Source organism: Mustela nivalis (assembly GCF_964662115.1).
Source record: "Mustela nivalis genome assembly, chromosome: 5".
In the NCBI taxonomy this organism is placed as follows: domain Eukaryota; kingdom Metazoa; phylum Chordata; class Mammalia; order Carnivora; family Mustelidae; genus Mustela; species Mustela nivalis.
Window position 1 is genome coordinate 30513385 of NC_139024.1, and position 27888 is coordinate 30541272.

Consider the following 27888-nt stretch of genomic DNA (forward strand, 5'->3'; position numbering starts at 1 on the left):
GGCTCTTTGCTCTATGATACGTTGGGCATATCTAGAAATCTCTCAAAGATGTCTGCTGAATGGCAAATAGTAACACTGCTTTTTGGAATTATTTAGGCACCCTTCTTTGAACATGTGAGACATGCACAAATTGTAATTTGCTGTCACACCCAGTTTGCAGTAATAGGTGAACCTTCAGGTCCCTTCCTGATATGAGATGCTCTTGGGAATGATTTTAGACTTGATTATATTATAGCCACTTAATGAATGACTCAATCACCTTTGTACCTCTATGCATTTCTCAGGACAAGAAAGGTTAAAACAGAATTGTTTTTGAATGGTTTTGGAAAAATTGTCATCGGCACTATTATAGTTGATTTCCGAAGACTCTGCACAGAGTTATTGTGCTTTTCTATATTAAGGCAAAACTGTTAAAGCCTGGGGATACATTATGACAGTTGTATTTTATTGTTCCTGGATTTATGTTCATGAAAATAGCAACTTGTTTTTATAGTTCTGTTGAATCAGAAATGTTGAGCTTGTAGAATCTATTTTTCAGACCTTACCTATTAACGATTGCTGCAATATTTTTCACCTGTCTTTATGGAGGGAGTCATGGTTACTTTAATATAGTCGGATGTTATTTTGCTATGGTTTAATCATGTCAATCATGAATAATTTGCCTTCCTATTCCATAGCCCCCAACCCCCATTCTACCTCCTTATTCCAGTTTCCTTTTAAACTTCTCATTATGGCATGTTCATAGTTGTTAGGTTTATTGTAGACAGTGCGTGCCCTCTTACTTTATTGCATATTCCTGCCCTCCTCTGGCTTTTTCCCTAGTCAGCAATAACCAATACACCATGTAATTCTGTAATAACAGCGCATGCAAAAGACTGCTTGTGTTTCTGAAATCTGAAAGTATTTAATCACTTGCTGCAGACACACTGTACCACTTTCAGGTTTTACTCCACATCTGTTACCTTAAATAATCCTATAGAACCCTCTTAATTTTCACTGCCAGCAATCTGGCTTCCTTTTGGTAAAGGTAAAATCTCTCTTTCGACAAAGGTTCTTTCTGGCCTCAAAAGTACACCAGTAACTGCTATGCTAAGAGCCTAACATCTTAAGTTCCAGAAAAGAGAAGGGCCAAGGATTTTTCAAGTATAGTAGTTTTATGACTATCAGGATAGACGTATTCTCATTTCATGTTTATATGTAGTATGAAAACATGTAATTCTTGATCACTAACCACAAGAGAAGTTTTTAATGCATCTTTCAAATAAATGAGGTTATCTTTTCAGGAATTTTTGTACTATATAGACTTGCTTATATTTTCTGGCCATGTATAAACTTGAGATTAGTCTCTTTGTCCTACAGAAATATCAGAAGAATTATTAGAGTGGTCCTTTAAAACCATCTTCATAAATGAAACTCTGAGTATTATTTTAGAAAAGATTCTGCTCAGTAGGAAGAGACCTCTGTGTTATGGGTTTATTCTTTGGTTTTTACTAACTTTTAAATTTAGGTAAATAACTATTATGTACACTACAATGCTAAAGGTGGGTCCTTAAGGAACCATGCGCATGGTCTTGTTGGGGAGGCAAGGCAACATTTTAGAGAGGAATTGTAAGACATGTTCAGTTGTGGGACCTCAAGGCCACAGCTTCAGCCTTTTAGTTCTTTTGGCACATGGTTGAGTCAGGGGCACCATGTGTCCAGGATTAGTGCACGGATGAGCCATGTAGGGGAGGTAGAGAAAGAAATAGGGCAAAGATGAGATCTATTAAGTTCTGGGATATATTCTTTGCCCCAGAGGGCTTACAGATTCATTGGGGGGAGATAAAAACGTAATGATAATTTTTTTAAAGAAAAAACAAAACATGAGGAATAGCATGGAGGACATTAGGACAAGGAAGGGAAAAACGAAGGGGGAGAAATCAGAGTGGGAGACTATGGACTCTGGAAAACAAAGTGAGAGTTTTAGAAGGGAGGGGGGTAGGGGATGGGTTAGCCCTGTGATGGCTATTAAGAAAGGCAGGGATTGCATGGAGCACTGGGTGTTATACAGAAACAGTGAGTCATGGAATACTACATCAAAAACCAATGACGTATTATAAGCTGACTAACATAACAATAAAAAAAAAAGAAACAAAGCAAGAGATGAACATAGGGGAAGGGGAGGAAAAATAGAGTAAGATGAAAATGGATAGGGAGGGGCGCCTGGGTGGCTCAGTGGGTTAAAGCCTCTGCCTTCGGCTCAGGTCATGATCCCAGGGTCCTGGGATCAAGCCCCGCATCGGGCTCTCTGCTCAGTAGGGAGCCTGCTTCTCTCTCTCTCTCTGCCTACTTGTGATCTCTGCCTGTCAAATAAATAAAAAGAATCTTAAAAAAAAAAAATAGATAGGGAGGCAAACCATTTAGATGCTGAGCTCTAGGAAGCAAACTGAGGGTTGCTGGAGGGGAGGTGAAGGCGGGATAGGGTATTTGGGTGATGGGCATTAAGGAGGGCATTTGATGGAATGAGCACTGGGTATTATAACTGATGAATCACTAAATTCTACCCCTGAAACGAATGATATAGAAAATGTTAACTACTTTCAATTTAAATAGAGAATTAAAAAAAAATAAATAATTTTTAAAAAGGATTTAAAAAAACTGTAAAAAGAAAATTGAAGCCCAGTGTAATATATGTGTGATAAAGGCCTGTGGTGGCGAGTGTAGTGGCGTGTGCTGGGGGCTGACCTGCCCTCCAGCAATGGATTAGAGGTTAGAGTTGGGGACTGACAGTGAGAGATCCAATGGCCTCAAGGCCTAGAGACCTCACATGTCGGGAGGAGTTATCAGCAAGTGCAAATTTGTCCTTGTGTGCAAAGTTGCTGGGGGGCTGTGGAATGACAGTCAATAAAGCCCTTTAGCTCATGGGTGCTCCCTCAAGGACCAGACCCCATGCTTGATCTAGCAGCTGTGCTTTTTTATCTTCCCGCCCACTTACCTTTTTCCCATTGCTGATGTCCTAGAAGTTCTCTCCCTCTGGAGGATTGCAGTGGTACCTTAATTTTCCCTCCACTCTGGGACATTTTCCTCTACAGCTTGCCCTGTTTCCCAGATTGACCTTAAAAGAACACCAATCAAGTCAGTGCATAGAGACCTGCCTGAGCCCTAGCTGCTACTCAAGGTCACCTCTAATTGGGTCCTAAATGGCCCAAACCCTGTGATGCAGGCAGATCAGTCTGCTCACCATTTGCTGAATCCCTTGTTCTTCCCTGTTTCCGTGCTTGTGCTTGTGCATTTATTTCTGCCTGCATTGCCTTTATTTTTCAAAATTCTGCCTATCTTCCAAGGTCTGGATTGAGTGGTACTTGTTTCATGAAATATAACTGGATTATATTTCCCTTTCGGGTCTCGATTTAGAATAACCTACCTTCTACTGCCTCCTAGATGTGTTGTGTCTCCTCTCTTGGATTATAATCTCTTTAGAAATAGTAACCATGTCTATGTCATATCTATCCCAACCCTACCTCAGCATCTAGCATGGAGTCTTCCACATGTTTATTCACCAAATGTTAAAGGAATGAATGAATGAATGAATGATTACATTAAAAAGTGTGAGAATACTTTGTTGGTTGCCTTTAGAAATATAAAAACTCCAAGGAGGGAAAACATTCTACAAAAGAGTTTATAACCTTTGTAGAGAGGCAGAAGCTACACACCCAAAACAACCTGGGGATGGGTTTCACAGGGGCAGAATCCTGCAGCACAAATCAGGCTCCCAGGTGCTGAGGAGGAATTAGACGTGTTGCAAGAGTAAAACTTAGAATAAGCCTCTGTTTCCGACTCTAGGGGCAGGAAACCATCCACATCTCAAGTGGGCTTTCTGTTCTCCGTGTCCCCACTGCATCTTCAGTGCAACAATGGAGAGATGTGACAGCTGATATTTGTGTGCACACATGTGCGTGTATGTGTGTGTTATGTGTGTTGATTACAAAATAATTGCATTGACATTTGAGTGTCTGTGCATGAAATGTCGTTTGGCATGTCTTCCGTCTCAGAGACCCGTCTTTGTTTGTAGATCCAGCCCTGGTTCTAGGGCTCAGTTCCCCTGACCTGTGGATACTTTCCAGAGCACTCTTCTTGTTCTTTTAATAATCTATATGCACTTTTTGTGTTATACCTTTAGTAATATTATGCTCTATGTGGGGTAGATTGCTTCTATAAGAAAGGGGAAATTCTCTTAAAACAGTTTTTTTTTTTTTTTTTGGTTTGCTGGTTTGGTTTGGTTTTTGATCCTTTGAACATAAAGGGTTTTGTGAGGGTCTTGTTGCTTCGTTTTTCTTGTCCCTTGGTCCTTCTCCCTATTCCTCCTGTCTTTGTGTGGTTCCAGGCTCTCTGGAATAAAACATCACATTTAGACTACCTCCCGTGCCTCCTTATTACTCTTTCAGTTTCTGATCATTCCTGCCAGACCAAATCATTTTTGGCATATATCCACCTCATTACCCTCTTCCCCTGGCCCTACTTAAAAACCTACAAGGGGCGCCTGCGTGGCTCAGTTGGTTAAGCATCTGCCTTCAGCTCAAGTCATGATCCCTGGGTCCTGGGATCGAGTCCCACGTCATGCTCCCCGCTCAGGGAGCAGCACCTTCCTACCACTCCCCTCCCCACCACTCATGCTCTCTCTCTCTCTCTCTCTCAAATAAATAAATAAAATCTTCAAAAAACCAAAAACCTACAGAGGCTCCTTGTTATCTGTAAATTGATCTAGGCTACATCTCCGCTCCTGCCTGCCTTCCTGCACCGGAGCCCACAGTGTCCTTGCAGACGCCTCACTTGTGGAGCCCCTCAAATCCTGTCTACCCATAAAATCACAGCTGCAGACTGCCTCTCATCCCCATAGATTCCGGGTTATAAGGCATAATTCATGTTACACACATCTGTGCCAAAACAGGATAGTGTGAATCTGGGGGAGAGTTAGTGTCAAAAAAAAAAAAAAAAAAAAGGGCACCAGGTAAAGCAGTGGTGCTAAATCAAGTGGAAAGCTTCTGCCTTTGGCTTAGTGGAAGTGATAGCTGGAATGAGCAGTTCTGCTCCCCAGCTGAACAGAAAGAGGGAATGGAGGGTCCCTGGGTGGCTCAGTGGGTTAAGCCTCTGCCTTCACTCAGGTCATGATCTCAGGGTCCTGGGATCAAGCCCCACGTCAGGCTCTCTGCTCAGCAGGGAGCCTGCTTCTCCCTTCTCTCTATGCCTGTCTCTCTGCCTATCTATGATCTCTGTCTGTCAAATAAATAAATAAAATATTTTTTAAAAAAAGAAGGAATGGCTGAATCTACCATCAAAATGTATCCAGGGGAATTTATCTGAACCGAAAATTTGTTTAATTAAAATTTATTAAAACCAAAGAGTGAAATTAAAGACAGCAATGCCTTATTTGACAGTTCATGGTGGGATTTGCCCCACTCATAATGGGAACCTTCTAGAGTTAAGAGTTAGATTGGATATCTTTAAGAAATTTAGATTTAACGCTTCCTTCTTTCACAATTTTTAGGAAACTCCTGTTGCATATTATTCTGCATTGGATTGCTATGATTTTTCCAGAGAAGTCAAGGTTCTGGTATAGAGTATTTAATAGTTAATGTTATTTTAATTTTTCTCATTATTTTCCCGAGTTTGACTTAGCTGAAGAAGAGATGGAACCATTTTTCCCTTTACAGATTCCACTTTGAAACTGATTAACTTCTTAGAGGGCCTTTGAGCTCCAATTTCTTTTCAAAAAATTGCAAATCTGATAGATCTTCTCTTTCAGCAGGCAGAAAGCAGGTAATACAGCTGCCAATCTATAGACCTAGTTCTAGAACACTGCCAAGAGTAGCCTGGACAGCCAGTCCCTTGTCCAGACCAGATGAAGCCAGTAGAAGACCCAACAACACTGCAATAAGGAGTTGGAGCAGGTGGCACTGCCTGTATCCATGTAATTCATACCCATCTAATCAGCCACTTCTATGTGAAAAATCAGAGGGTGAGTTAGAGCATTGAGGAAAGGATGGAAAAGGTTCTGGCTCATGCCTGAAGCCCATCATGGAAGAACATCACCATCAAAATGAACGTTACTGATCCTAGAAACCCATGATTTTCCCAATGGGCCAGAGCTCTTTCTGATTGTCTAGACAAGTTGGGAAATTCCTGATCATTACAGTTGCCAATGCCATGACATCAGGGGCTGAATTAAATGCTCCTTCTGTGTTCATTACCTGTCCAAAATCTTTGGTGCAATGAAAATGCCTGCAAGCCTTTAGAATCTTACCTTTGGATTTATGAAAGGATGTGAATCATGGATTTCATGGTTTGGGAACAGCACTCTCTGATTGGAACCCTATAGGAGATTCCTTATAGAATTCCACGGGAGGAAAGCTTGCCTCAGGCCCTGGGTGCTGATTCCCTTCCAGCTGCATATCACCCTGACAGCTAATGAGATGTCAAGTATGGTTACCTTTCTGTGAGTAAAATGAGTGAAACAGATCCCAGGAACATTTCTTTAACTGTGGGGGGTGGATTAAGAGAAGGCCTATGACATTTCAAGCTATACTTAAGGCATGTTAAAAAACTTCCCATGTTTCTCCTTCATAAAATATAGCAGGGAACTTAAGAGGTATGAAGGATTTCTCACCAGAATATTCTTTGAGCTAAAAATAATATGTAGATTAAAGTGAAAAGTGTAGACTTAAATGTAGATTAATGTGAAAAAACAATGTCACAATAAATAATAGTTGTAGGTAGAGCAAGCCATAAAAACACATTGTGAACACATTTTTAAACAGTGATTATGAGAAGCTGACAATACCATTTTCTAGATGAAAGAGGAAATGACCAAAATATTTAAAATTGCGAAGAGTTGAATTTTGAGTCTATATTTGCTTTCTAATTGTTTATGGTATAAATGGACATATTTATTGCTCAGTTTTTTTGGTGAAACCATCCTTGACTCTGGGATGTGACTCAATTTTTTTTTTCCTTTTAAAATGCATTCTCTAATTTTTCTTGAGGAATTATTTTAAAAGCTTAACTCCTTGAAACCTATATGTAATTCAACTGGATTTCGTAAAACAAAAACAAAAACAAAACTCATGAGGATTCTTTTCCAACGCTAAACATTTTGCTACTCGTAAATAAGCAATATTATAGTTAGCTTCTCTTGATGTGCGTTCTGTACAGAATTGATTAATAAGTGTTGATTAATAAGTTAATAAGTTAGAAATAAGTGATGCAAGAAATCACTACCTACAATTAACAGGAGTTCAGGAATGTAGAAAATAATGTCTCCTTGATACCCTGTTTGCAGTTTCAGTTACTGATGACTTCTAGGTAGCACAATTTTTCAAGTTAGAAATGGACTCTGTTATTTCCCTGCTGTTCTGGTACATTGTCACAAGCACGTGTTTTCACTCAGCTTCTCAGATTAGCAAAATTAACCTGCATAATTGTTTTTTAAAAAGGCATTCGATTTTGATGTTGGTTTTTCTCTTACCCTTCTGTTATCCTTGAGAAAACCCCTGGCAATCTCCAATTGGTGTGAGCCAAAGTCATTCTTCATCGTAAACACAACTCCTGTTTGAGGGGAGCATCTCCGGCAGTGGGGGTTTATTTTAATGGACATGCTGTATTACTTTAATCTAACCCTTTTACCATCTGTTCTTCCCGTAACAGTGAATGAAAAAAAAAAAAAAAGAACATATTTTATGTTTCAGGGTTACATTAGTAAAAAGTAAGATAAAAGTGATTTAAAAGCATGCATATGTTCTTAGTCCAATGCAGTCCGCATCTGTGATGTTTTTTCTCATGGTTCAGACACAAATCAAGACGAAAGCTGCTCATGCCTGATAGAGTGAAAGTTTTTCATGGAAAACAGGACTTTGCCGTAAGAGGGTCTCTATGTTTTACAGCTAAAAATGATAAAAGCTTCAATGAGCTGCCAGAATAAAAATAGATAACTGTAACTTCTTTTGTTGGGACATCTGGCATTTGTCTTGAGCTGGGTGGTTGTTGCCACCTCCAGAGGAGTGCGGAGCACCTGTCTAGAACATTCTGTTGAGGCAGGAATGAACCTCGTGACTGTTGCTAAAGGCAGACTATCTGTGAGTGCAGTCGTGGTGGAAGAATGTTTCTGTGATGGGAGAACATCACCCAAGCGTGTGGGTTGATAGTTTACTGTAGCGTAGGGCTTGAGAAAGCCTTCTGTGTGAAAACACGCTTGGGGACCTGGTGTCCATTACTGCTTAGAGAGTAGGATGCTGTTGTCCTTGGTATCTCAGTACACACGTCTAGGTGAGTCTGGGGAACCGGAAGGAGCAAGGGCTCTGGAATTGGGATCTCTCCTCTGAAACTTCAGTCATGTGACCTCGAGGTAATTTGTTTGTTTGTTTGTTGAGCTTCACTTGCTGCATCTGTAAAGGGATTAATAATATTTTTAAAAGTCTAATTTAATTTTTAAAAAAGATTTTATTTATTTGACAGAGAAGCAACGAGAGAGGGAGCACAAGCAGGGGGAGTGGGGAGAGGGAGAAGCAGGCTCCCACCTGAGCAGGGAGCCCGAGGCAGGGCTTGATTCCAGGACCCTGGGATCATGACCTGAGCTGAAGGCAGAAGCTTAACGACTGAGCCACCCAGGTGCCCCCAATAATACTTTAAAGATGCTGACACTTAATAAGATGGTGTCTGTGGGCTCTCAGCATAGTGATTGGCGCTGAGCAAGTCTTTGGTAATGGTAGCTATTGTGGTTGTTCTGGGTGTTAGATAGCATATGCCAATCATATAGTCCATTGCCTCTTAATCAGTCATAAAGTCCTGTTTACCTTCCCAAGCAACTACACTGTTTATAGAGAGGGAAAAATGGCCCCGTTCTTTGAACTCCTAAACTATATGGGTTTTCTCTCTATTCAGGCCAATGCCATTTTCTAGCTTGTATTATTAAAGTTATGCTCTGTGCACTGTTTATGTTCTGTTCACTGGTGGGAAGGTGAAGCTGTGTTTCTCAGATCACCAGGTATACTGCTCTGCAAATAGTAGCCACTCAATAAACATTAAACTGAATCACAGGATGAATTATTACAAAAAGTTCCCATTGGATGCATGTTAGGCCCCTGCCGATGGTTGAGACCTGTAACCAGATGAGGCAGCAGGGCCTCCTGGAAGGGATGATGCTTTTGTGAACTGAATCCCGAAGGGAAGCCGGGGGATGTGGATGTTGCTGACATCTATTTCTGGCAGTCATCCAAGCTCTTTGCCTGCCCGCTTTAGCCCACCTTTCGTGGGTGGCATTGGGTTTCATATTTCGTGAGAACAAGGGCATCTTTCACCTGACTTATTTTTTAATTTGCCAACATGAATACCTGTTTTGAAAATTAAATTTTAAATAAGAAATAGGGATGAATTAGGGTGCAGAATATTTAGGATGACAACATATTTTCTACGGAAGAGAAACAGAGGTTTCAGCAAAATAAACCAAAAATTAATCTTCAGTGAACTTTTTTTTTTTTTTTTTTTTTTAGATTTTATTTATTTATTTGACAGACAGAGATCACAAGCAGGTAGAGAGGCAGGCAGAGAGAGAGAGAGGAGGAAGCAGGCTCCCTGCTGAGCAGAGAGCCCGATGTGGGACTCGATCCCAGGACCCTGAGATCATGACCTGAGCCGAAGACAGAGGCTTAACCCTCTGAGCCACCCAGGCGCCCTTCAGTGAACTTTTTTTGATGGATGTAACCTAATTAAAATAGGGAATTAAATCGTTCAGTTTCTTAGCATTAAATACAGGAGAAAGCACCCTTACCTTTTCAAAGAATAGCAGATGTTCTATAGATCCTAAAATATTATTTTGTTTTCCTTGAAATTAGTGTGGATGTCAGCAGTTGCTGGAAGAATCACCTAGAGGGCTTACATGTATTCTAGTCTATCATGATTCCCATTCTCTCTCCACCCTCAAAACACACCTTTGAGGCTTTTAAAAAAAATTATTATATTCAGTTAGCCAGCATATATAGTACATCACTACTTTTTAAAAAAATATTTTATTTATGTATTTGACAGACAAAGATCACAAGAAGGCAGAGAGGCAGGCAGAGGGAGAGGGGGAAGCAGGCTCCCTGCTGAGCAGAGAGTCCAATGTGGGGCTCCATCCCAGGACCCTGAGACCATGACCTGAGCCGAAAGCAGAGGCTTTAACCCACTGAGCCACCCAGGCGCGCCACATCACTAGTTTTTGATGTAATGTTCAATGATTCATTAGTTCCGTATAATACCCAGTGCTCATCGATTAAAGCTTAAGCATTAAGAACCAGTGGTATCGAAGTGCATTTCAGCTTTGAAAATCAGAGTATTTTGAGACGCCTGGGTGGCTCAGTTGGTTAAGCAGCTGCCTTTGGCTCAGATCATGATCCCAGCGTCCTGGGATCGAGTCCCACATCGGGCTCCTTGCTCAGCAGGGAGCCTGCTTCTCCCTCTGTCTCTGCCTGCCATTCTGTCTGCCTGTGCTCGCTCTCTCCCCCTCTCTCTCTCTGATAAATAAATAAAAAAATCTAAAAAAAGAAAATCAGAGTATTTGGAAGAAAAGGCCCTTGTATTCAGATGATTGACCAGTGGCCTGATTTCTTTTTACAGTCAGAAGGCTAATTTCTTTATCCTTTAATATGTATGTTTTATCTCTTTCATACCTGTAGGGTGGCACTGAAAAATAGGACCTCTAGATAATACAGTCTGGGGAAAAATAGTTTTTACAAGATGGTGATATGAAGCATTCCTGCTTACCCAAGTGAAAGTTACTAATTAAGGGCATTTACTTCATACATATGTATCTATAACATGTTTGCATTTTTAAGAGTGCTTTGCTATATATTATTTATTGGTCCTTGTTGCAATACCACACTGTTGATAGTCTGTTCCCGTTTTGCAGATGGGAAAATCAAGACCCAAGGAAAGTGGTCTTTTGTACCAGTCACAAAGTAGTGCAGAGGTTAGTTACTACTGCATAATCACATGAGAGTAAACCAGGGTCCTCCCATATTTGAGTCCAATGTTGTTTCTACTGGAATCCCTAATGGATAAATTAAAATTACATTTTTATGTACAAAATATGAATAATCAGGAATAAAACAAAGATATTTATATAACTAAGTTACAGTATTTTTAAAAAAGATTTATTTATTTATTTGACAGACAGAGGTCATAAGTAGGCAGAGAGGCAGGCAGAGAGAGAGGAGGAAGCAGGCTCCCTGCTGAGCAGAGAGCCCAATGCGGGGCTGGATCCCAAGACCCTGGAACCATGACCTGAGCCAAAGGCAGAGGCTTTAACCCACTGAGCCACCCAGGCACCCCATAAGTTACAGTATTTTGGGGTCAAGTTCCCATTTCTTCAGAAAAATATTTTCATTTAATGGCTTTGTCTCTATTCTACAAATAAGGTATCAGTGTACTCAATGGCTTTTTTGATTTTAAAATATTTTGAAATGTTTTCATACATAAAGGAAGGAAGCAAGAATAGGAAATTATTCCTGTATACTAAACCTAGGTTCACCAGGACTTAACATTTTGCTGTATTTGCTTTATTTTCATCGTCTCTATTCCTCGCCATCTTCCACATTATTTTTTTCTAAATCATCTCGTAATAGGTTCCATATATGATGTCTCTTTACATAAGCCTTAATACTGCAATGTGTATTGCTTGGTCTAATGATTCTTTAGAATAAGGAGCTTGCAGGGTTTAAAAACAAATTTAAGATTTATTTATTTATTTTAGACAAGGAGAGTGAGTGGAGGAGAGGGGCAGAAGGAGAGGGGGAGAGAATTGTCACGCAGATTCCCCACTGAGTGAGGAGACCCACTCAGTACCAGGACCCTGAGATCATGACCTAGGCCACGATCAAGAGTCGGTCGCTCAACTGCCTGAGCTACCCAGGTGATGACATGGACATTTGCAGTTTTTCTTAAGAATTGCCAAATTAGGGGCACCTGGGCACCTTTTTATTTCTTCATTTTTATTATTTAAGTGTCTAAAGCTGTGTATCCTATAAATCCAGACATGTAATATTTTCATTATCTTTTTCCCAGAAAATCTATAGTTTATGTTTGCATTTACTTATCTTCCCCAAGAATTATTTAATAGTTTGGGGGGTTTATTTTCAGTGAAAGAGTCTTATAAAAATTGTTTTTAATTTCTGTTTTTTATTCATTGTTGTCAGAGTATCAGTTGTAATATTTATACTTTGTGAAATTACCTGAGACTCTCTTTGTGACCTACTATTTGATTAATTTTGATGATTAGTCATGTACACTAAGGTTCATCCTTTATTATCAATATTCGAAGTTTGATTGATAGCCCTAAAATTTAACTGGTTTTTTTTTTTTAAGTCTTCTGTGTTTTTTTTTTAATTGACTTTACTTATTTTATACTGAGAGTGGTTTCTTGGTCTCCTATTTCTCCTTGCATCTTCTCTAGTTTTTTCTATGCGTAGGTGGTATTGATGTGTTATGAGTCATAGACAGAAAGACATAAAAAAAGAGTGGTTTTAAGCAGGAGAGTGGCATGATTGGATAAGAGTGTCAGAAAGATCTGTGAGGTGGCTAGGTTCTGGGAATACCTAGTGTTATGGCAGCCAGGGGTTCCTGGGATTCATTTATTTTTCCTTTGACAGAAAGTTGAGTGGTGGTTTCCAGGGGCTTGAGGGAGGGGAGAATGGGGGTAATTGTTTGATGGGTATAAAGTTTTAGTTTTGCAGGACACAGAGTTCTGGAGATGGGTGGTGCTGATGGTTGCACAGGAATGTGAATGTGTTAACTGCCACTGAAATGTGTGCTTAAAAATGGGTATGTGCATTTTACCACAGTTAAAATTTTAAAAAGAAAGAGCACAGTAACAAAGAGGACCAGAGGGACCTCTGGGAGGATCAGTCTGTTAAGCGTCCAACTCTTGGCTTTGGCGCAGGTCATGAACTCAGGGTCGTGGGATCCAGCCCTGAGCTCAGCTCTGAGTCTGCTTGAGACTCTCTCTTTCCCTCGGCCCCTCCTCCTTGCGCTTTCTTTCTCTCTCTCTCTCTCAAATAAATAAATAAATCTTAGGGGAGAAAAGAGAACTAGGATGTGGAAAAAAAGGTACTGTTCTAGACATTTGTGTATAGGTTTTTGTGTGAATATAATTTTCCTTTATCTGAAAAACGTCCAGGATTGCTTATGGTAGTTGTATGTTTAGTTTTAGTTTTTGTTTGTTTGTTTGTTTTTAGAAACTACCAGACTATTTTCCAGGGCAGATGTACAATTTAACATTCCCATCAACAATGTACGGATGATCCAATTTTCCTACATTTTTGTCAGCATATGTTGTCACCATTTTTTTTAATTTAAATTTTTTATTTTTTTTTAACTTTTTAAAAAAGATTTTGCTTATATATTTGAGAGAGAGAATGAGAGAGAGAATATGAGAAGGCGGAGTGTCGGAAGGAGAAGAAGATTCCCTGCCAAGCAGGGAGCCTGATGCGGGACTCGATCCTAGGACTCCAGGATCATGACCTGAGCTGAAGGCAGTCGCTTAACCAACTGAGCCACCAAGGAGCCCAGTTGTTGTCACTATTTTTAATTTTAGCCAGTCTAATAGGTCTATAGTGATATTTCATTGTGGTTTTAATTTGCATCTCCCTAATTGCTAATGATATTGAACATCTTTTCATGTGATTGTCATCTTATTATCTACTTGGTGAAATGGCTCTTCAGGTCTTTTGCCCCCTTTTTTTATTATTGAGTTTTGAGAGTTCTTTATATTCTAGATTCTAGTCCTTTTGTTGGGTATGTGGTTTTGAAATGTTTTCTCCTAGTCTGCAGCTTTTCTTTTCATCCTCTTAACAAAATCTTTTACAAAGCATAAGTTTTCAATTTTGATCAAGTCCAATTTACCAAAAAGTTTTTTAATACACATGTTTTGTTATCAAATCTAAAAAATCTTTACCTAGTGCCAGATTTTAAAGATTTTCTTCTGTTTGTTATTTTCTAAAAGTTTTACAATTTTATATTTCTATTTTTAAGTTTTTTATTATATTTATATTTTATATTTAAGTCTGTGATCCACTGAGTTAATTTTTATATAAGGTATGAGACCTGGGTTGAGGTTCATTTTATTTTTGCCTGTGGATGTCCAATTATTTCAGCAACCATTTGTTGAGAATCTGTCTTTCCTCTGTTGAATTGTTTTTGCACCTTTGTAAAAAATTGGTTGGGCGTATTTGTATGGTTTCCTTTATGGGTTCTGTATTCTGTTTTATTGATCTGTACATGTATTTCTCCATCAATACCACACAGTTATGATGGTAAGTCTTGAAGCTGATTTTCTCTTTCACTATATTCTTCTTTTTCAAATTGTTCTGACAGTTCTAGTTCCTTTGCCTTCTACATAAACACTATGTATGTATTGAGCCTTTTCTATCTTCTTTCAACTACTTTGACCTTTTAATTTTCTCTATCCAATTTTTGTATCCTTACATGTTTTCCAACTTATCTTCAATTTCCCTCATTGAATGTCCATTCAAATCTATACTTTTCTTCATAACTTGCAACTGATTCTTCACTTATTCAATTTCTGTGTGTTTGGTCAGTTTTCGTTGTCTTTTTTCCTCTTTTGTTATTGTTGTTGTTGTTAGGTGGGGTTTTGGGGTCCATCGCTTAGTTTTAACACTTCTGGTTCTGAGCATGTGTGCCCAAGTACATCACGTGTGCTTGTTAAAGGTTCTTATTTTAGGTTGGTGCGTTGTCTTACAACTTTCCTTTGTGACATAGTTGGTTATCTGATGAGAATTTTTATCAGCTGAGATGATCGTGTTTCCATTTCATGTTTTGTTTTCCTACAGAAGTTTTATAGAGAGTTTAATATTTCCCCCTACTCCTTAGCATTTCATGGGTTGAGTTAACTATTTAAAGAGCACGCTATCTTATCAATATTGTGAAATAAGTTGTGTAAATGGATGACGACAGTGGTAGAGAGGAAAGAAGGGATTCACCGGTCTTTTTTTTCTTTTCTTTTCTATTTTCTGGATCCCTAGTTTCCCCCTTTCCTCCTTTCCTTTCACTGCTATCTCCTTTCGGACACAACGCATTCTCAATTTACATTTTTCTCTTATGAAAACGATACTTGTCCCAGGCTGCTGCCCTAGATTTTGTTTGATTTTGAGCCCTTTCCCTGTGGCCAGTATGGTGAACTACCAGATACTGACTTCTGTTCTTATTTTAGCACTTACTTGTGATGTATTTTTTCTTTCTGTGGACAATTTTGTCTGTTTCGCCTTTGTCCTAAACTCACTCTCTCTCTCTCTTTCTCTCAAACTTCTCTCTTTCTCTCTTCTCTGGTTGACATCTCACTCTCGGAGTTTCTTATACCTGCCCTTATCCTGCTCTCTGGACCCACAGGTTCATAGTGTTGGCTGTTTGACTTTTTATTTTTATTTTTTATAAATTGAGATTTAGCATACTCTCTGCCTCTCAGTAATGCCGATAGCATGGGTCATGGGTGATTCCATTTGTGCTCTTTGTTCTAGGGGTAGTATTTGTGAAGAGGTACACATTCAAATGGCTGCCATTATCCTGTCAGAAGCCTCTAGAATATAATAATTTATTGACCAAAAGGCATCATGTAGTTCCTATAAAACTTGTGCTTTAAGGGGACACTTGGGGGAACATTTACATAATAGTAAAATAAAACTTACATAACAACTTTCTTTTTATAACCATGACAATAAAAATTCCTGGACTTGGATTATAGTTCTAAATAATTTATCTCCTTTAAATCAGTAAAATATAAGGACAGGCACAGGAATCCTATGTTTTAACACTAGAAAGGATACCGAATAATGATTCTATCATGTAGAATGCTAAAGCTGAAAGAAAAGTTAGAGAGCATCTAACCTAATCCAATACATCACTTATGGGGGAGCCTAAGAAAGTTAAAGTAATTTGCCCAAGGTTACCCTGAGAGCTACTAGCAGGGGTGGACCTGGAATCCGGTTCGCTTGGTTCCCTGTACCTATTTCCTCTTCCGTTAAATGGCCCCCATTCTGGTGTTGCCTTTGATAAATTAAGTATCTTCGTGAGCCTTTTCCTGTTGAGACAAAAGAAATTAAATTACTTGCCCAAGATTGTATATGTAGTAAGCAGCAAAGGTAGGTGTGAGGTCTTCCTCACACTTCCACGGAGTGAATGGCACATTGCGCATGTACTGGCCGCCCGCCTTTCTTTCTGCTCTCTCTCTTCCCTCTAAGACTTGACAAACACCTGAAATTTTTTCAGATCAATGTGTGGGTCTCTAGGGTTCTCAACAGAGTTTACATCCAGTGCCATTCATTTTAAAGGGGTGAATGTGGCTCAGAGGATTGATGATACACGCAGGTGCAGGTTTACAGGTCTTGAAAAACAAAGGTTTGATTCTAGTCTTTTGCTCTGTACCGATCTTCTTGGTCTAACTCAACCACCCAACTTCCGCCTGCTTCAAGGACAGTGTACTTGCTGTCATAGTTTCCTGACTATTGACAAGAGGCTTATCCATCAAATTCTTCTTTGGGTGCTCTTGAAACATGTACCTCATGTATGCCAGGGTTGCCTTGTGTTGAATTTTCTTTGTGAGTGAAGGACAGAATGTTCTTCTGTGCTGCGCCAATAGCACTTTCCCATACACACTCAGGGAAAGCTTTTTCCCCTCTCAACAAGGCTCAAAAGTCTTGACTGGAGTACTTCAGAAATAGGCCTGGTTTATACTTTTATCAAAACAAGAAGAGTCTGGGCAATTCCTAGCTTGGTAAAGCACTGATGATCTGAAATTTTCCTAGGCAGGTGCACAAATGGTGTTACCAAAGGGCAAATGTATGGCACTCTGATCCCCCCTCAATAAGGAAAGGGGTACCAACATTCCCTCAGTGGAAGTGAAGGTGGTGTCTCATAAAATGAAAGCCCAGTGTTCATAGGGAGAAAAGGCTGATGGCCTATGGAAGTGTGATGTAGGGAAATGGTACTTTGGGTGCCTTGTGGTTCTAAAGAAGTTACATTTACTATTTTTTTTTTCTTGGTGGCATATGCTGATAGTCCATATGTACCCTTGGAAAATTATTAAAGTAATAATGAGGTATGGTAACAGAAAGATCTCGAGCTTGGAATTTGTATAGAACTCCTTCCTGATCATGCTGTGTTATTAGCAGACTTCAGGGTTCCCCCAGAACCTCTGTACCACATCTCTCTGGCTCCAAGAGTCCCTAGCCAGAGCTGCCTGAATTTCTCCTGGGCCCCCCCACAGCACCACACATCCATCCCTCTTTCTCCTGGGATAAGAGAAAACATGTAATGGACTCATATTTTGGTTCTAGAGACTATATTTTGGTTCCTGCTTCTTTTCTGGAAATGTCTCTAACACTGGATCCTTTCCTCCCTCCTCTTTTCCTTGACAGCGTTTTCTCTGTAAAACATGGTTGGAGGGCAGGCTTTGAGCCGGGTGGACCGCAGGTGGCCATTCCATCTTATTAGAACACTCAGTGATTCAGTTTTCCCATCTGTAAAATAGAGCCCTGTTACTGCCCAGGAGGTTGTGAGGATTCAGTGATAGAATGTATGTACCATGATTAGCAACCGCCAGACGCATTGTAAGGTCTCAATAAATGGCACCTATGATGATCAGAACAGGTAACCTCTGTAGGGGACCCAGACTTGTGTTTAGCTTTGTGTAACCAAAAACTGGTAGAAACTATATTATTAATTTGAGTGGCTCATGAGGAACTTCCAACTGAGCATATCTCCTAGGGAGGTCTGCCAAACCTCTGGCATTTTCTTTCTATGCCAGATCAGTTAACTGACAGCAGAGGAGCGGTATGACTCCAACGAGGCACAGTATTGCGCGGCTGTTTTATCCTGAGGATCCCAGCATACTTGGAGTTTTACCTAGGAAAGGAATAAATGCCTCCTAGTGATTGGGTTCAGCCTATATGCGCCAGTCTTTTTAAAAGTTATATTGCCATGGAATTAGTTAAGCCTTCATTAGCTGTCCTAGCATGTATCCAGCATGGGCCTTGGGGAGTTCACAGGCCAGTGTGAAGAGTGAAGGTACAGCACTTTGGGCCTCCTTTTTCTTTTGTTTTTAAATTAAGAAAAAAAAATCTGAACAGCGAACGGGAATAAAACATGGAGCTTTCTTGGGCTCTCTCTGGCAATACCTTGTGGGACGGGATAGAGGACTTGGGTTTGAATTTTGACTCTGCCACCTGCTCACCTGTGGCCTTGAGCAAATCATTTTCTCTCTTAGGCCTTAGTTTCTCTAGTCATACAATGGGTCACTGATATCTTCGTTAAAGGGTTGATAGAAGAACGAGGTGAGGTCACTCACGTGAAGCCCTTCTGCTCTGCCTGGTGTTTAGTTCTTCCGTCCCTGTCATTACCACGTTTACCTCCTGTGTGACTAATTAAGTGATTCCCAGTGCCCAGTGTGGGGCTAGAGTTTGTAGAGTTTATTTTGGTGCTTTTAAGGTCTACATGACCTTCATGGTGTATGGCTGAGTAAAAAGGCTTTCTTTCCCCCCTTTTTTTTTTTTTTGACATCTACTTTTTTCATTCTCTTGATTTCAGTACTCAGGATTTCACACGGAAAGATCTGAGTCTGACCACGACAGCCAGTGGGGTGGAAGTCCCCTGACCGACACAGCCTCGCCTCAGCTCCTGGACCCCGCAGAGAGACCCGGCTCTCAGCATGACGCGTCGTGCGCCTACAGACAGTTCTCTGACCGCAGCTCTCTGTGCTACGGCTTTGCACTGGACCATTCCAGGCTGGTGGAGGAGAGGCATTTCCACACGCAGGCCTGCGAGGGAGGCCGGTGTGAGGCAGGCAGGTACTTCCTGGGCACGCCGCAGGCCGGGAGGGAGCCCTGGTGGGGCTCTCGTGCAGCCTTGCCCCTGACCAAGTCTTCCCCAGAAAGCAGAGAAGCCTATGAAAACAGCATGCCTCACATCGCTTCCATCCACAGGATCCACGGTAAGGGCAGCTGAAATGAGTCCTGAGCTGGCCGCATTGGGCCCCTGGGCAGGTTTCTGAGATTCTAGGTTTGACGCCGCAGGGACTGACCCGGTGGTTTTCTCCTTTGAATTGATAAATCAGGAACTGGCATCAGTGGGGTTTTACAAAGGGCAGCCACTCTTTTTAGGTGTACTAATCTTGCTCATGCTTGCCAGGTGCATTTATTTTTGACATGTGAGTAAAAATGATTCCCAGTGTAAACATCATAAAAACTGTAGAAATTAAGTGGAAGTCAAATATTGAGTAAGTCCGTTGAACATGGAATATGTATGCGTTTACATTTCTTGCGTATGATTTTCTTCTGTATTCTGATGCTTCAAAAGTAGACCTCTGTAGTTTTGGGGCTCATCAGCAGTGCTTCTCAGTGAGGCCGCCACTGACCTCCTGGGGAGTCCAGGCTTTGCTGTACGGTCTGTCGCTCATGTCACAGGTGGTTGATCCCTCCGCTGGGCCTTAAATACTGGTAACCACCCCCTCCTGCATTATTATGAAAACCCATAATGTCTTCTGTGGGGGAAAGATGGAATGATATACCGAACCCATGGAGATTGTCACCGTGGGGTTATTGTACAGTTTTACGACCACATAGAAACGGGCGCTGTGGTGGAAGCTTTGAGAGTCAATGACGTTCTTCTTTGTTCATTTCAAAGTAAACTGGTGAGGGAGAGCCCAGTCCATTCCAGACTGGAGCCCGGACAGGTCTCTGACACCTCCCTGTTTCATTAAAAGTCAGTGACATTACAAGCAGAGAAAGACAACTATCATATGATCTCCCTGATATGAGGAAGTGGTGATGCAACATGGGGGCTTAAGTGGGTACGAGAAGAATAAATGAAACAAGATGGCATTGGGAGGGAGACAAACCATAAGTGACTCTTAATCTCACAAAACAAACTGAGGGTTGCTGGGGGGAGGGGGTTTGGGAGAAGGGGGTGGGATTATGGACATTGGGGAGGGTATGTGCTTTGGTGAGTGCTGTGAAGTGTGTAAACCTGGTGGTTCACAGACCTGTACCCCTGGGGATAAAAATATATGTTTATAAAAAATAAAAAAAAAAAAGTCAGTGACATTAAGGTTGCTCTAACAGGGTACTATTACCCTTCTTGCTGGGTCTTCAGGGTCTTAGGGAAACGTGCTGAACAATGTCGTAGTCACCCGTAGGCTCCGTCAGACACCACCCAGGCACTGACGTCCTTCCACGAAGGATTTTCATTTGTTTCTGTTTTTGCTTTTTATTTTTCTGCTTTTGCTTTGAGTTTCTCTAGTATGGTAGACTGGTAATGGACACCCAGGGCAAAGGGCAATTGCTTGCCAAAGAATGGAGTGAAGCGAAAATCCTGGCTTAACCTACATGGTCTGGAAGAAAATATTAGAAATAAAATAAGAAGAAAGAGGAAAAGGAAAGCAATGAACAGTGTGATCCAGGGCTTCTCTTCTGCATTAAGCAGTTTACAGCTTTCATATGTCCCTCCCTGCTTTTCTTTTCCCTTTTTCTATTGACTTCACACTACTTTAAGAATAATGTAGCTTATGGAATATATTTTGGATGCATTGTTCCTTTGTATTAGATCTCTCTCTGGGGTTCAGAACAGATTGCTATTAACATTTTAAATATTTATTTGTTCTTTACCTTACTTCAGAAACTAAGATACCAGAGTTACTGTATGAGTATATGTGAAACTGATTTTTATCTCTAGATTTGAAGAGACAATATTTATATTTTTGATTGGGACAAGATATCTATATCCATGCATGCATGTATACATATATGTACTTATGAATATATATGCATTTATCTAACCCTCGAATGGTTTTAAAACTAACATTAGAGCTTTATTGTAATTCTACTTAGGATACACTTAACGATTTTAACATTTTAGATGATTTGGAATTGAGAAGGTAGTCTAGTCTCTGTCATTGTCTTCCTCAAACTCAATGGAAAGCATTTTCTAAGCATAACATTTCTCTAGAAAGTCTCATCAACCAAATGTTATGCATTTTTCTTTTATTATTTGCAGTCAGACAGGTCCAACGATATGTATACATGGAGAAGTATAAACACTCTTATCATTTTGTTAATTGGCCTCTAGGACCCGTGGGCAAGGTTTACTTTCTAAAAAACTTGTGATAAACTTCATCTGCACTTAAAAGCCACTGAAAACTATGAACGCCAGTACAATACATTGACGCTTTGTCGTGTGAGCCCACGTCTGTTTCAAATATTGGTGCATATATTTAAAATGAAAGATGACGTTTTCTTTTAATAGGAAAAAGAAACACACAGTTTTGGGGGTCCATTTTGAGACCACTTACTTTTTCCTTTTTCTAATTTCTAGGGCGAGGTCATTGGGATGAAGATAGTGTGGTCAGTTCTCCAGACCCTGGGTCTGCCAGCGAATCAGGTGACCGATACCGCACTGAGCAGTATCAAAGTAGCCCACACGAACCTAGCAAAATTGAAACTCTGATAAGAGCCACCCAGCAAATGATTAAAGAAGAAGAGAACAGATTGCAGCTAAGGAAGGCCCCCCCAGACCAACTGGCTTCCATTAATGGAGCTGGGAAAAAACACTCCCTCTGTTTTGCAAACTACCAACAGCCCCCGCCAGCGGGGGACGTCTGCCACAGCTCGGCTCTTGCCAACACTTCACCGTGTGACCACATCCAGCAGAGAGAGGGAAAGATGCTGAGCCCTCACGAAAATGACTATGACAACAGTCCCACTGCACTGTCTCGAATAAGTAGTCCCAATTCGGATCGCATTTCAAAATCCAGTTTGATCCTAGCTAAAGACTATCTGCATTCGGACATGTCTCCACATCAGACAGCAGGAGACCATCCTGCCGTCTCTCCAAACTGCTTTGGTTCTCACCGGCAGTATTTTGATAAGCATGCTTACACATTAACTGGATATGCCCTGGAGCACTTATATGACAGTGAAACCATTAGGAACTATTCCTTGGGCTGTAATGGCTCACACTTTGATGTAACTTCCCATCTAAGGATGCAGCCAGACCCGGCACAGGGACACAAGGGAACATCTGTTATAATAACCAATGGAAGCTGATGTTTTTTTCTAAAATATTTTGTTCTTTAAGGCTCTCTGAAACATATTTATAGTTTAATGCCCCATTACCAGCATTTACTATGCCACAGATGGTTAGAGAGGATAATTTAAGTTACTGGATATTTGACATGTGTTCCTGTGAAATCAAAGAGCACTAGCATTCAGGGTTACATGCAGATAATGGAGTTAAATGAATACATAAATTGCCCCTCTAATTATATGGGAACCAGAATAGATAAATTTTGATTTGAGAAGTACTTCTACCCAGCAGACTTGAATGCAAGATCTCTGGGTTCCAGTCCTGGCCCTGGCTGTGAGTTAGTTTGGGAATATTGATGTAGATTAAATGAGCATATATACCACATTAAAGGACCGGTAGAAGACAGCATTGCACTGGGATGCGCCAGTAAACCTCACACACGCAGACCCCCGTCCACACACTGCTGTGTACACTTTACATGCAGAAATGTTGACTGTAGACCTCAAATACAACCCAAATGGGTAAGTTTTCTTAACCCTAGCACATTAAGCTTATTAAAGAAATTTCCATTCCTAAAATAACTGAGAGAAAGAGAGAGAGCTACATCTTGTAAACTGGTTTCTTGGTTGTGGTTTCAACCAGTCAGCCCATTTGGTTCAGGCATAAATTAGGGAAATGGTTCCGGGTATGGTAGAAGAATGAGTTTCCACCTGGTATCCATTAGAAGCAATCAGGAAGTGGTGATTTTTCACCTTTTGAGTTAGGCGAGGAACAGGATCACACTGACATAGCAGTAAGGGTTTTCTAAGTAAAAGGACTAAGATGTTGGGACACACATCAAAAACCTGGTGCGTCCAATTGGAAATCGTTTAGGGAAGATGGACAGGACAGAGACAGAGAGAAATGAAATGATATCTCAACACAAAAATTTAAGCCTCTAAATACGTAATCAATATATTTGAGGCTATAAAACCAACCAAATAAAAGACTCAAACCAATTCATCAAGCAAAAAAAAAAAAAAAAAAGGCCGATAAGTGCAAAAAAGAACTAAGGAAAGCCAGTGGAGGGCTACATGGTGGCAGTGTGCACGAGAACATTTCAGAGCACAGATGTGCAAATGCGACAACATGTGGAAAGCCTCAGGGAGAGCCCAAGATAAAAGCTTGGGCTGATGGACAGGTGGCCAAAAGGGTAAGAGTCACTTCAAATGAAGCAACACGCCAAGCGCTCGTTTCCCTATTGTCTGTGAACGGTGGAAACAATGAACTTGGTGTTAAGTTCGTGCGAGACGGTAGAAAACCCAGCAGACTTGAATGCAAGATCTCTGGGTTCCAGTCCTGGCCCTGGCTGTGAGTTAGTTTGGGAATATTGATGTATCGCTCACTGTGCCTGGGCCCTTCTGACGTGCCCTGGTTCTGTGGATCACCGGTGCGGCAGAATTAGAGTTGATGACCCATTAGCTCTCCACTGTCCGTTGTCAAGACCATCATTCTGACTTGTCGGCACTCCTGCAGAGGTCCGGGTTCTTTGTAACTTCAGCGGGTACATGGGTCCTTTTAGGCATGTGTAATTATAGTCAACTTTCTGGTTCAGCCAGAATGTGGATGGTAAAAACTGGTGAGGGAATAGGAAAGCAAGGACGATTTATTTCATGCACTAGTCTCTAGTAATCAAAACAAAGTTAAATCACGCAAGCGATTAGAGAAGTTTCTTAGGCAGTATTTCCTAGGCGTCCCATGCCTGCAACCCTTGCCATCTGCAAGGAGGGGAATGTATTGGAAGAAATGGACTCATGATTTTGAAGACAGAACATGACACTGACCACTCAGGGATTAGTACTCTAGATTCCTCATTTAACACAGTTATTTGGCAGTTTATAGGTAGGCGACAATCTGAATGATGATAATCTGAGGGATGAAGAGGGGGTCATTTGTATATGACAACAGAAGTGACATGAAATTACATAAGTATTTCTTGGGTATGACATAGCGACATTTGTGTCATAAAGGGAAAAAGTTTAAGTGAGAAAGTTAGTGGTTATCGTATATACTTTCAAAAAAGTTCAAAGAACAAGTAAAACTACACATTAAACTACGGAAGCAAAAAGTGCGTACGTAGTGATTTTGAGAAGAATATTCATGAAAAACCTCTGGAATACTTAAAATAGATTTTTGATCAATTTGAAACATGAAATAAGGTTTTAGGAATGCTAAAGTTTTGGGGGAATTCTGTAGGTAGGTAAGTGGTTCAAAGGTACAGATATCGGAAGAATATGGTGTATTTTGGAAAGGAAATCTATACAGATGGGTTTTACTGATGGACATACACGCTACCAAAAATAAATAGAGTCCTCAGACTCAAGGAAAAGGAACTGATATGAAAGAAAAAAACACCATTGAAGAGACTTCAGTGAAATCCTAAAATGGCAGATAGTTAATTGGTGAAAAATAGATTATGCACTCTACCAATAGGGGATAATCAGAAGAAATAATGCTCTTTAAAACGGTATGACCAATATTTTTAAGTGAAGACAGAAATATCTATGTTACATCCTAATTAAAAATTTTGTTAGGTGACTCAGTTTTAAATACAAACAATTTATTTAATTTACAGGTCAATAATTTTATAGTGGCAGATTTATTACATTACATATAATGCCTTCCAGGTCCACAGTATTATAAGCTTACAATTTTTGCAATGTGGCATGATTATTACAAAATGGCCCCAAAATAAGATGAGATAGTTTATGACAAAGTATCTTTTTAATATACACAATGTGTTAAAATGTATTATAATCTACATTATCTTGTTCTGTCCAGGAACATATTTCCTCATAATGAAGATGTCAACTGTGTCTTTTTAAAATACAGGATGTAAAATGCATATGTTCCCAATAACTTACTTAGTTAAAGTTAAATTGGCCTTAGTTTTAATCCTTGAGTTCCATAACTTTGCTAAATGTTGAGAATCATGATACGTGATAGAAATAGAGAAGTATGATTCTTCTATCACACCTGGATTCATAAAAATGTGCTATATCCAATTGCTAGTGTAATAGGTAGCAATTCATTAGATGATACAAAGTTCATGCTTTCTAGTAACAGTAAGAATATCCTTATCACCCATTTTACCTACCTGTCAGACCGAATTTAACAATTTGGATGACCAAAGAAATAAATACTTCCCCAATATTCCTTGAGAAAATTCTATTAAAACTATTGAGAATATACAGATTTGATGTATTATTTTTGGATGCATAATATTAATGTCATAAACACTACAGATGGACATTTAGGTGTTGTTCAGTTTCACAAATCTTTTGACCTACTATGCTGAATATAATGGGCTAGCTTTTCTAAACCATAATTGCCTGATCTAGGATAATATGATAGAGTGCTGATGTGACATTCAAAATGAGACAGGATGCAATAAGTAATTAACTTTCAGTGTTTATACAGAAAATCCACTCATTCTCTCTTGATTATATTTTATAGGGCTAGAATATTTCCATCGGGTACTATTCTTAATTCTCTCTACACCCTGCTGCCACATGCTGCCTTTGGGCAGAGAATCCCACTTAAAATAAGCTTTAATGGGATCTTCCAGAAAAGGATAATATGCTCCATTTTCTTTTCTTTTTTGAACGAGGGATAAGGATCTATTCAATAAAAGGTCATTTGGAAAATATGCATAGTTATCTTAAAATAAAATGAAACGCTTTTTACCATCTAAGATCTAGACCTTGGTTTAGACAAGTTTGATAGAAGATACTACAGCTAAAGAGACATTTTGAATACAGTTATGTTATTTTATAGCTCACTCTCCCTTTCAAGAGCAGGACATGACTAAGATATTCAGTGCAATTCTATTAGTAGTAGTAGTGTTTGGAAGTGACAGAGTGAATGCTGATACTTGGAAAAGTGACGATTTGGTTATTTGGGGGTAACTTACCTTGCCCAGTGGACTAGCTTACACCTTAATACACTTTCTTTGCTTTAAACAAGTTTGAATGCCCAAATTTGGTTCCTCAGTTCATTCAAACCATAGAACATAGATATACATTTTACTTTCTGAATGATTTAAAGAATGTAAATCCTATGGCTCTCCAAATAAGTGATTCAATTTTCATGTAAATGTCAGTTTTTGTGAATAGGGATTTGTCTCTAAGACAGCAGAACCTACTGGTTAGTTTTTACTGGGACATGCATTGTGGATAAAAGATCATTCTAAACTTTAAATGAATGACAGGACAACTATGGGCACATGCAAAGGGTATCTTACGAAGAAAATGTTCTTGGGGGAAATGACCATGTGGCGCTCATTTCTTGTGCACAGGAGTTGTACGGGTAGTGCTTAACTCAAAATGTGATAGTGTGCTCATATTAAATAGGGGTTTGTTCAGAGTTCCTTCTCTAGGACTGTATGCAGAAAGGCTACACGTGTGTGTGTGTGTGTGTGTGTGTGTGTGTGTGTGTATCTCTATACACACATATTTATGTGTATATACATGTGTGTATATACATATGTGTGTATATATATGTGTGTATATATATATACACACACACACACACACACAGTTGTAAAGCAAGTAACAAGATTCTGTTCTGCTGTGCTCTTTAAAAACTGATGGTTCACACAAGAAATCCTAAAACTTTAGAACCAAACACTTACAATTTAATTTATTGCAAAAATTTCGCTGCATGGGACTTTGCTTTCATATACCTATATAGTGGAGAATTTGTCCTAATTTGCTGATCTGGAACACATTTAATCACAGCTGAATTTACACCAACAGCCCTGGTGTGTTTACATTTCAAAAGAAATGAAATTGGCGTGGAAAAATTTTTAGAAGTACTGTAACTTTTTTCCATTTTTTTTTCCAAAGGGAAATATTTCAAAAACTAAAACTTATGAGTAGGCACTTCAAAAAAGATAAAAATATTTTATGTTTGTTTTTTGACTGACATGCTATAAAAAGGATTATATTTGTGAAAGAAGATACTGATTGCCAATATTTCAAATACCATCTTGCAATGTATAGTTTTTAGTGGTATCATAGTATAAATCTGTAATTTGAACTTTTACTTTGGAATGTAAAGTAGAAGATATTAGCTATGTCAATGATATCTTGCAAAGTGTTCCCATTTATAATTATTTATATTGTAAATAGCTTTCTGAAGTAAATTTGAAGTTAATGTGCATAAAATGTATTTATTATGTGAGGAATTTTTTTGGTTTAAAATATAGTTACCAATATGCAGTTTGAGTCTGAATTATTCATTGAATGAAAGGTCTCTATAGGACAAAACAGACTGTCCACTAGAAGACTAGAATTGTAAAGAAATAAGAACAATTTTAGTTCTGGATTCTAAATCTAGGAATTGGAATTGAAATTGGAATTGGAATTGGAATAGGTAACACATCACACATACACACACACTTTACAGGACCTAGCAATAGAAGCTTACACATATACACAATAGCTATCAAGTAATGGGTCTGATTGTTACTAGATACTAGAAAATGGTTTTCTCAATTTAGAACATCTTAGGAAAGACTCCTGTGTGATTGCCTCTTTGCTAAAATAAAGCAAGAATTTTAAAAGTACATATTATATTTATAATGCCCAAGGGAAAAGAAAACCTATAATGATATTTTAAAATTTGCTGTCAATCAAAAACATGTTAAAAATCACATTTTGAATTATTATTACTTTTTTATTTTTTAAAGATTTTTTATTTCTTTTCAGAGAGAGAGAGAGAGAGCAGGAGCAAAGAGGGGGAGCAGAGGAG

At 39.5% G+C, this 27888-nt stretch overlaps 1 protein-coding gene across 3 annotated transcripts in view; it reads left to right on the forward strand.

Annotated features, from left to right (window-relative positions):
- SIM1 (SIM bHLH transcription factor 1) overlaps positions 1–22369 on the forward strand; it is a 70662-nt gene extending 48293 nt beyond the window's left edge. For all 3 annotated transcript variants that reach the window (XM_082731871.1, XM_082731870.1, XM_082731872.1), the window contains 2 exons: positions 18604–19006; positions 21385–22369. In XM_082731871.1, the coding sequence (XP_082587997.1) occupies positions 18604–19006; positions 21385–22115 (1134 nt within the window). In that variant the 3' untranslated portion in view covers positions 22116–22369. The remainder of the gene's footprint in view (positions 1–18603; positions 19007–21384) is intronic.
- The last annotated feature ends 5519 nt before the right edge of the window (positions 22370–27888 follow it).